Raw genomic sequence first — 11,489 nt, 5'->3', positions numbered from 1 at the left:
ATATGTATGCGACACGAGAAGACACACACGGACACGAGCGAACATATATTGACTATGAAGTATTGTAATTACTATGAAAACGAGAACTGATAACGATAGTGACATCATGATAATGACATCAACGACGAAAACAACAACACAACCACCAACTAGCTTAGTAGTAACGACCACAGGGACAGTCATGCTGCTGGCTACAATATCAAGGGCGCGGTAGACAGTGTCTTTAGCTGGTAGAAAACATCTGTGAGACGCGAAAATATAAATTGATCTATCCATAAATATTTACAGACTAAACACATGTCGACATAGGTCAGGAGATATGAACAGCTAAAAATAGGGGGTCATGGACGGGCGAAAGGACTTCATTTTCATTCTCGATCCCGTAAGGTTGCCCGGAGACTTCAATAGTACAGAAAAATAGGGGAGACACTAAATATGTGACTGTGAGTGAAAATGATACGGGTCGATTGATAGGGAGCGGTGTAAATTACCTACCTTTTTTTGTTTTACTGAAAATATGAGCAATGATGTGAAAAATGTGATGTTTAGTGAATTCGAGTGGTGGCGCTCATGATCACGGCGATGATGGAAATAAAAAGTAAAAATGTAATAGGAAAAAGGAAAACGATTTGACTGTCTGGCCATGACGACCGCGACTACTTCTTAATGGGATTTTTATTATTAGTACGAGTAATAATAAAATAGCAAAAATGAACGTGTATAGTTGGCATATTTTCGTGGACGCAATTATTGGTATGTGAAAAGGAGGGTTATGAAAATCGTGATATTCAGATCGTCGAGACCAGAGAGGGTTGCGTTGTGGCGTACAGTGATGTCTCGTTAGCTGCAGGAGAGGTTCAGTTACCGAAAATGTTTCTAAGCAGCGAAGTGGCTGGATTTGATGGCTGAGTGTTATCGCATTTAGAGGTAAGAGAATCTGAGCGGAATAAAGCACCACAGGGGGAGAGTAACTAATGATGAAAGTGACAGTGACAAGACTGCATGACACTCGATGGAAAATGAGCGATTTCTGAACCTGTACTACGATTCGTGCTAGCTGATGTGAATAAGGTGGTCACGATTGTGAGGCCATGAGGCCACTGATGGTATCACAATGAAAAAGGAAATCGTATTAATGCCCATCGCAAACAACGACATGTACGAGTTTAACTATGGGGGGCAGCCATTATGCGGAAGAGTGATTGGATGAATCGCTCCATTGCAAACAGAATCATCTCGTAAAACACCCGTGCTAAGTATTGACAGATGATGTGCGAAATTGCGTTTAGTAGCGACCCACGATTGGAGATATCGTTCTTAAAACAGATAAGGTTCAAAGTTTAATTTGAGACGTCTGTTGTTTGTTACGTGTAATTCCGTGTCCATCCTGTGGATCCTGTTACTCTTGTTATCAATTATGCACGATAGGATAACAGGAAATAATCATTATAATGTGCCCGTTAAGCATTTAGCTAACTGGAACAATGAGGCGTAGACAGGGCTAAAATAGTCGGTAAACAAGAACAGTTAACAGTCAGCAATGACACTTCTCTAAATACGTTCGACAAAAGGCATAATCTTAATCTTCTCAAGGCCAAAATCTGCTTAGAAAGGCCCGAGCGAAAATTCAGTATAAAAGCGTTATAGTTCAGGGAACGCCTGCAGAAAATTCATATGACTCAGTGGCCATTATGGACATATTGGGGCGAAGTTAGCAGAAGATGGACAACTTGGCGGATCTTTAATTAAAAAACAGTCGAATTGAACATATAATGATCAATATAGGTTCACACACTGCGTAATTAACCGCGGATTGGTCTGGAAAGGCTTCAGTAGGACAGTAATGCAATGAGATTAAAATTGTGTGGATAGTATTAATCCAATATCTAATTATTGTACTATACTAATATATAGTAAGGTTTAAATGAATGCGCTGTTAAGAATAATTACACTGATTATTACAGGAACAGCAACAACACACAAACATGAGAAACTATTTGTCCAATTCACACGGCCAGTCATCACGAAACAATTACATCTATATCAACAAAAAACAATAAGAGCTGAGAATTATGTACATATGAGAACTTTACTATCACGATGAGCGTTGTACCCTCACGAAAACAAACAAAGATACAATGTCGTAAGTCAATGGCTTCTATCATTCGATACTTACACGAATATTCAGACATATTTACGGCAAAGAGAGTCAAACAATACACAGACTAAAAATGATCCCTATATATATATATATATATATGTTTGTGTGTGTGTGTCAATCTCCTAGTGTTTCTTTGACTTTAGATCATCTTGCATAATTGCTACTTTTCACTACTTTGATACAAAAAGAAAATGCGTAATCATAAAGAAAAACCCAGAAAAATCAACTATGACGAACAAAGCTGACGAAGGCGTAATGTGAAATAAATAACAAACAAAAATACACAGAAATAAAGCAGATAAGATAATGATGGCGATAATAATCATAATGGCGATATAACTAGTAAATAATCAACAACCAAACAAATGACACAAATGGGTGTGACGAGAGTGACATGCATGGTGGAACGGAAACGTTCTACAAGATACGAATGCAGTGAACGAGTCCTGTAACGATAGCAGAAATATGTAAAATTGATGATGATGATGATGATGATGTCGAACAAGCGAATGCGAGAGTCAAGGACAGGGGCATGCGTGAATGGACTGCCGAGTAAAAGATGTGCTTTGAATGACGAAATATGGTTGATGTGTAACACAGAAACTCTCGTGATAATTTCTGTGGACGAGTGCGTCCTGTAAAGTTGGAGAAATGGTAAATAATAATATTCATTGTCAGATTACGTATGTGATGTGGCAGTGAATACGAACGACATTACAGGGGAAAATCGTTGTTCTGACTTGATGCTGAGTAAAATGGTAAACCGCCAGGCGGTTCTGGTCGTTTTTTGTATTTTCGTGTGTGGTTGTGTGATTGCGTGAACGTGTAGTGTGAATGTGTATGTGAGTGTGTGTGTGTGGATCTATGTGTGTGTGTGGGTGCGCGTGTACCTTGCAAATTATTTCAAAACCAAAATATTACATCAATTAATAGTATAAATAAGGTTTTTTATAATAATAATAATAAAATTATTCGTTTAGCGATGCGGAGTAATTAAAAATTTCCTATTTTTGGTATGATGATATTTGCCTTCCGACCTTGATCTTATTTTTCGTTTTGTCCGTCGACATGTAAATAAATAAATATAATAATTCATGAACGCATTAAAATATACATGAATACACCACCTACATAGAGGAACAGCAATAAAGAATCAAACGCGTGTGTAAAGAACATTTACAGGTTGTTTTGTTTTTATTTTTTTTTTTAGTCTTCCTTCCTATCTCACAGAACTTTTCCTGCTCGTTGACACTGTTCGAATCACTTTGTTCACCCCGTATCGAACAGAGGACACGGTAACACGATCGGCAACTAAAATGGAGCCTTAGTAAAACACAGGGCAGACAGAAAGTACGTAAGGTGTTCCGCCAGGATTCATAACACAACTCGCCGAAACTGACGACAAACAACAACCAATACAATATGAGGTTCGCTAATGGTACTAGATACACATCTAAATAACACTGAGATGATATGGTGACTTTTAATATTATAAACACTATTATTATTATTATTGAAGGAAAACTGACTTCTGAAAGGAGACTGAGTAAATGATCTAGGAAATCATGGCACCGAGAACATGATAAAAAAGATGCAGTGTATGATAATGATGATAATGGTGGCGAATGATAATACAATGACAAAACGATGGGTAAATGGATAATATTGGAAAGAAAAAATAAAAAATACACGGTAACAAACCACAAATGATAAAGAAAGCGTTTTTAGTGTGTTTTGCAAGTAGGCGTACCAACCACGAGAATAGTCCGTACGGTAATGATTATCTGTGAAAAATTTTCGCGAAAAAGAAGATGATTAATAATTTTATAGACGAATTACATGTTGGCATTTAGAAGATAACCGTTTCTTTAGGGTTTGTACATAAAAGCTATGTCAGAGATTTTTAGATTAGTTTTAAAAAAAGTTTTTAAAAAATGTCTTGTTTTAATTTTACTTCTTTCTAGCAAAATATATTTTTTAATAGTTTTAGTGGCCGTGAGGTATAACCCAAAATTTACGTCTGTATTATTTACGTCTGAAAAAAATTAACAGTTGACTTATTAGTAAAATTAAATCTGTTGACATTACATTCTAAAAAGTTTTTTTTTTTTTTAAATAATCAGCATACTCTTAGAGATCAAGACCTTAGAGAGGTCAAGCGCTGCTATAAAATGCTAATAGTTCGCACAAAAATTAAACCTGACTTATTTAGCATTGTTGATTCCGGCGATTTCATTTAGAGTGCCACGAAAATCATATTTAGAATCATTACAGTTAAACGAGGAGCCGCTGTTCTACAAAACAACCCAACACGTTGAACTACTTCATATCCATTAACAACATGATTATCCGGAACAAAACGAACAAGGGGTTTGCTTATCATTACTATGAGCGTATCTACTTAAGGATCTTTTGAGATCGCGGAAATTCTGTCATCTTTTGTGAAGATCTGAATAGCTAAAAAAGTATAGTATTCTGGTTAATAGTTCAAAAATGAGAATGCAATCAGCTCTTACGTTTCTAAGTTTCTGATAGCTTAACAGTTGACTCTAAAAAAATTCGAAGAGAATTAAAGCCTTTGTAGCAAGCTTAATGCTGGGGTCTCTCCAGGTAGAGGCGTTAGTTGCAGCGTAAAGACTTATATACAATGCTTATTTTTTAAAAGTTGCCTTCTTTCCAAACTCCATTTGAACGAAATCGAATCTCATCAGACATCCTAAAAATTAAGCATCCGTGCTTGTTGATAAGGTGCGATTTTTCCAATCACCTACAATAGATGCGGGAAAGTCATATTCAGTCGACATTGAGGAATCTATCGCAAAGAGCACAACGATTCAAATCTGTTGCGAATATACTATAAGTTGTAAATCTCTTATTATGGCCTATTATATCTGCCTAATTAACCACACCCATTCGTAACACAGTTGACAAAAACAGTTTATTATTTATTTCTTTTCGGATTTCTTGACCTTTTGCCCCAGCCTATATTTTTTTTACCTAAAAATGTATTTTTCCCCTGTTGTAATTTTCTTTATCGTTACCATTACGATCATTGTTTGTTTTGTCCCACATTATCTTCCTGTTCTGTTTGATTTGATTTGTGGCTTTGCCCCATGTTGCCGCAAATTGAACAACTACCACCATTTTTATGGGCGGGTCGTTCCTGAGTTCTGCTTCTTCTCTGCAATGCTGCCGCTGCATGTAGCCTCAAGCCTAGTTTTCCTCATGCCCGGCGGACTCTCTGCTACGCAGTCGGCGAATTGATGGTATACTTAGAGCAAGTCAAGGATTTAGTGATCACGCAAGCCCGGGTTAGATACGTGACGTTGTTGGCGCCGTACAATGTTAATAAACATTGACCTGACATTGTCCTGCTCCTCAACGTTTAATATTATCAGCAGCTCCTTGCAATTATTCTTTATTTTTACGCTCACTTGTTTCGCGACACGGTTATCGGCAGCCTACATATGTCTCCAACCACCATAAATTATTTACTGTTACTAATATTGTTGATGTCCTCGTCATCATCGTCATATATATTTATATATAGTTAATTTATTATATGTTTGTGAGTGTGTGTCTTTTGTGTCCTGTGTTGTTATTGTTTTTTTTTGGGGGGGAGGAGGGTGCTACAGTTATGGCTATAGCTGAATATTATTCTTTATATGTTTTATTCAAGTTATCGTTATAGTGATCACACGATTTGTCCCCAGTTCTGGCCGCACATAGCTGAACTTTCGCTCCATCTATCTCACTGTTGTTTTCTTGTGGTTGGGTTATCTGTTTCACCGTGAATACCACTGGTACTTTTCTCTCCCTCTAACCCTTTTATGTGCAATTCCGTCATTTCGATTTCATCCCGACACTGTCTCTCTCTACACTTCTAGTCCATTTGTTTAATTGGCAGTTCTTGTGCTTATATATGCTGCCGCTATGTTGTCTCGTTCATTGTCCTTTTTGCGGTTGCCTGCCTCAACAAAAACATGTCGAAATGCTCAGCAGAACTGCTACAACCACTTTAATGCAAGTTCTTGCTATGTTCCATCTTTTTTCAGTAGCTTTCACTCTAACTCTTCTGTCTTGTTCTCATCGGTCTCTGTATGGGTATGTACTACATGCGTATGTGTATTGCGTATGTCTTTAACCTATGCATGAAACACGGCATCACCGCGCATATTATAATTCGACCAACCATGACCATGTTATCTACGCGTATATCGTCTCCATCTCAGCCTTGTTAGTTGTGGTGTTATTGTCGTTAGATTATTGTTGTTTTAATCGTACATAGCATTTTTCGATACAAATCTGTCTATTTTTTTGCCCCCCGGCCCCCATATTCTACGCTCCGCTGTCCCTAATATCGTTTAGAGTGTTTTATGTCACTCTGTTCTAGTTTTTCTTTAGCTGTTTTCTGACGATTTTCCTTTTTTTTTCTGTTGAGACAGCCGAATATTTCGGCAGTTTGTCTGTGTTGAAATACACAAAACGACAGTCCGTTGCCTTGCTTTACTTTCTTACAGTATCACATTGATTTCAATATGCTCACTGACGCTCCACGGAACGATCCGATTAACCTCTGCGTTCCCCTCTTGGTAAGTTAGTTTACTTACATAGATTTTTGTGAATGGTATCTTTCAACCTTGTGTGATTCTGGCCAAATCTCGTGGCAGATCATAAGATCTTGGTGATGAGCTCGTCATTGACAATTGTCTCCTTCTAATACAGGTGCAGCAGACATAACCGATCAAATATAGTTTCTTATCATTACATAGTCTTTTTGTTATTATGCTGCTTCTATTGCAACCATCTTTTAATACTATTAATAGTTTGTTATTCTTATAATCATATGTTTAATGCGTCGCGTATGTTCCTCTACAGACATCAGCTATAAATTCAGGGTGCGGCACCCAAATTAAGACCTTCCCTTATGTTTTGTTTCATAGGCTATACCTGAATAATGAGAGATACTTTGACGAAACTCTTCACGTGTGTTATAAGCGTCATTCCTGACAGCCATGCTTATTGCATCTAACCATCACATTGTGGTTTCAATTCAGAACCTAAACGACTCACTAGTAATTTTCAAATTAATTTAAGTACTTTTTTCAATATGACTAATTTGCAAATAGTTTTTTTTCTCAATAATTGCAATAAGCGATACCGTTAGGGTTAACTTCGCCGAAAATTACTTTTTAACCCTTTAGATCCCAACCCTACAAATAATCCTCTAGCTTGCCTCATGAAAATATTTCGTATTTTTCAGAAACCGCAGAAAAACTAGCGATAACGTAAGCCGTCGATTTCAGGCGAAAAAAGAAGTTGTTAATCTTTGTGGGGATTTGCCAAGCGCGTAGAGATGGGATAATAGCTAATCTTTGTTCAAGTTCCGAAAAAGACGCACTGTGCTTCGCCATTACGAACTAGTTTTTTTATACCAGAAAGAACGGGCTTTCTTCTGGCACCGAGGACAGCGAGAAAACGCATGTCGACAGCCCGTCGAGGTTCTGCTATTTAGCTGCCGTACCCTGTATACGTACTCCCGTTTGTTGTTGTTTTTATTGTCTGGTAACGCCAAGTTATATTTATGCGCCTACGTGTGTGGTATTTATGCGGCGTCGTTGCTATATATATATATATATATATATATATATATATATATATATATATAATTCCCGTAATATTAGCAATAGTGTTTATAATAATCATGCTATATTGACTTTATCATTATTTTTATTTTGTTACTCGTTTTCCCGACCAGTGCAACGATGCATTTGACAATAAAGTAACGATACACGCACGATATCAGCAACTGCTTACAGTAGCTAAGTGCTTCTTTTTTATTTCGTCTCTTTATATTAATTAATTGTCATCCCCCAAGATATATATATATATATATATATTTGTCCGTTTATACAGTTCCATTTGAACATCATTATCGTCGGAAAAGATGACGCTCGTTGCTGCTGTTATGGTCACTGTTGAGTGGGCCTGTTCAGGAGGTTTTTGGCCAGCGCTTACTTTTTTCAAATTTGCTCCCAAACGTTCATTCAATGCAGAAGGTGAACTTCCCCTCCTCAAAGAGAAAGAGAGAAGATGCCTGTTGACGTTTTCAGAGCAATATGCAGGACTTGTCCATAAGCCTGAAGTTTGAATTTGCCAAGGAACTGTTACTTTAGTCCTAACTCATACCTTTACGTCACACATGAACGCATTCTGATGCAAATCACGCAGGCATGTAGTGATGTCACGAGATGTTTCTGTGCTCATTATATCGCCATGGCAATGTCGCCCGCTTATGATTCACTCGTTGTTATAGTAATCTTCATTAACGACCGAGCACTGCAAGTAACGTGTAACCCGTTGGAATAGCTTCTTATACAGTAGCCACAGCCGTAGCAGGCTGTTTCTGGAACCGATTTCGAAACGCGACTTGGTCATGAAAGACCTATGACCACCGTGATTTCGGTTTGCACATATGACTGAGCATGACAAAATGTCAGAATAAGCCTGTTTAAACTCTTTCGTCATGTTTCGTCAATGGGCTGCTAAGCGAGATTCGTCGATGAGGCTTTTTAGGTTTGAAATTTACGCCACCCACTTTGGGGCATATCGTGGTGGCATTTTTGTCTAAAAATGCGCAGCTCACGTTGCGCGTCATATTGGTTGTCCAGGCTTTTTTTGGTTGCTGATCCTGTTTTTATTGCACCTTTTCTCGCCTCTCTTCTCTCTCCCTCTCTTTTACTAACTGTATGAATAGGTGTGTGTTATATTTATCAGCGCCCGTTTTTCGTCTCAGTGCTGCCTATTTACCGCCGTATTCTCTTATATACTCATTAAGTTCCACAACGTCCACTAAATCAACGGTTAAAGATCAATGGCGCTTGCGGCGGTACACAATGCAACATTTCTTCGCCTGCAAATGGTGTGAAGTTTTTATTTAGCGACGTTTTTCTCTTTATTTTTGCGACGCCATTTCTCAACAACAGTCAGAGTCTGCTACGGGACCACATTGGAAAGATAAGAAAATTATATATTAATAAAATTATATATGTATATATATGAGAAGTATTATTCCATTATGCGTCACCGATACAATAGGTGGATGTTTCGGTCATTCATGGCTGTGTTTATCTTTTATTTCTCTATGTTTGTCCTTAACATGGTGTGATCAACAAGCATACTGAGGCGTACAACTTAAGTTAAAAATCAAGTCCAGCCGGACTGTGTACGCTACAATATCCCGTGTATACTTGTCATCGTACTCTTATTTCCGCTCTGTGGCACGCCGATTGTTCAAACTACACATGCTACTACCTAGGCTTAGATACCCGACAGAAACCACCCCGGAGATTCGGTAAGCATCGTAAACGACACATAGTTGACAATACTGCTTCTTGATATGAAGGCTAACTGATGCCTATGTCACACTGACAGACATAAACATTTGTGGAGGTTCATATCGCATCCCAGGTCTGGCTCTTCTCCTCAATGTCAGTCGTTTCGGAGCCATTCTAGCTCACAGGTTTCATATCGATTTTCGAAAGGTCAATGATCTGGCTGCTATCATACATTGATTGGCCTAACGTTTTGAAGCCGAAGTGAGCGCTTTTAGTTCTGCCCTGCAGTTTGACGGGCCAAAATATGTCATATATAGATACTTATTTAATTTCCCTGTTGTGTTACCTAGGTGACAAATTCGTTAAGCCGTATCGCTTTCTTTCAAATTATTCGATAGGCAGACCTCAACTGAAGGTCTTAGTTATGGACAAAGTAACTTGCTGGTTTGACACAGATCTCAAAAGTCATACCATGTCTACCCGTTTTAGCCACTCGTATGTGTCACATCCCCAATTGAAGCTGATTCGAATCAATGACGCTCTTCTAAACTATTTCAGTCACACGTCAACACAATCTTAATCTTGTTCGTTATTTCCTCTTATGCTTATATGGCTTTTTGACGACCTAATCATTCATCCAATATATAAATCAATAACACTAACGTAAAGCTGTCTTCTGTCAAGGAGAGCGTGTTCCCCAGGTGATTGGTCTGGCATCAAACAAATATGGCTCGCTGCATTTTTAAAACCTGCTTGATCAAAAAGCGATCAGATGGAACTTCGAGAGTGGCGTGGCCAGACAAAAGCTTATCAGAGTCAGGGTTATTTTATATTTCAGGAAAAGCGTGGTGAACCAGAGCCTTCGGAGCATTACAGATCTGCAAATTGCATGATATTCACACTGCACTCTTGTACTTACAAGAACGACGCCTAAAAAACAATTGTGAGATAGTACAGTATACTTCTCCTCTTGCAGCCTTTCTGAATTGATTTGCGCCAGCTTAGAAATGACTTCATGAGTCGTCACAAAGCCAGTGATGATCTCGGCTTCACAATCAGGAGTAAACCTGTCTTAGATGTTTGACCTAGGGGCACAGATTGAGCCTGAGGCCTCTGTTGGAGTAGCCTTAGTGCGGTCTCTAGCGGACCTTCGAAAATTTGCAATAGACTCTTACTGTGGTCAGACTTACTGTGGGTATTTTTGTAGCGCACTTGTGTGGATATTGTTCACTGGACATGTTCCAATTCAATTCAATGGATAGGATAGTTGTACTGATGTCGCCAATGTAGGAACGAGAACGATTTTGCATGGCAAATTTTCGTCTGAGCTAGCTTTAGGCGACTTTTTTAGAGTAGATCTTCGTTCTGGAGCAACTTACCCTCTCACATTGGCTAGCTTCGTTTACCTATATCGGTCTTTACTTGACGTGTTTCCTTCAGGTGTTGCTATCGTTTGTGTGTCTATATATCTGTACGTTTGTATGGACACGAGCCCGTATATATAGATTATCTCTCTTATCAGTCGGCGTAATAGCTTGCTTTGTTATTTTGCGTGTACATGTGCTTGTTTTGGCAACCCTACAACTCTGGGTGTCCCCTATGGCTCTCTAAAGGCAAGCGAGGAAGGTTCCGCAGGGGCGCGTGAGGTCTGACAATATCCTGTTGTTCCTGGTCGTACATCTACAAAAATCTGCTTTCTCTTCTTTGTCCTCTTAATTTTTCTCTACAATCATGGCGGCACCTGTTGTCATCATCCTGGGCATTGATAATCAGCAGTCTTCGGCGTCGGCCTCCTCGCCGTCGCCTTCTTTGAGGCTGGCACTCGACTCGTGTTCCTTCTCTAGAACCTTGATCCAATATGCGTAATTGTCCTATGAAATAAAATAGAATTTATAATGGTACCATGTTTTGACACTGCTGTGTGCTATAAAAGTAGATGGAAATAGCGGCGAACGTCCAAATGCAAAAGCATTTATACGGAAGTATTTGGA

At 38.6% G+C, this 11,489-nt stretch overlaps 1 protein-coding gene across 1 annotated transcript in view; it reads right to left on the bottom strand.

The window, feature by feature from the left end:
* Positions 1-5,077: 5,077 nt before the first annotated feature.
* LOC111245759 (cGMP-inhibited 3',5'-cyclic phosphodiesterase 3A-like) overlaps positions 5,078-11,489 on the bottom strand; it is a 126,779-nt gene continuing 120,367 nt past the window's right edge. Inside the window, exon 16 of the mRNA XM_086976788.1 lies at positions 5,078-11,369. Coding sequence (XP_086832914.1) covers positions 11,268-11,369 — 102 coding nt within the window. The 3' untranslated portion in view covers positions 5,078-11,267. The remainder of the gene's footprint in view (positions 11,370-11,489) is intronic.

This window comes from Varroa destructor, unplaced genomic scaffold (genome assembly GCF_002443255.2).
Source record: "Varroa destructor unplaced genomic scaffold, Vdes_3.0 BEIS01000001.1, whole genome shotgun sequence".
Lineage (NCBI taxonomy): Eukaryota > Metazoa > Arthropoda > Arachnida > Mesostigmata > Varroidae > Varroa > Varroa destructor.
Note: the sequence above shows the minus strand (reverse complement) of the source record. Positions and strands in the feature narration are given on the sequence as shown.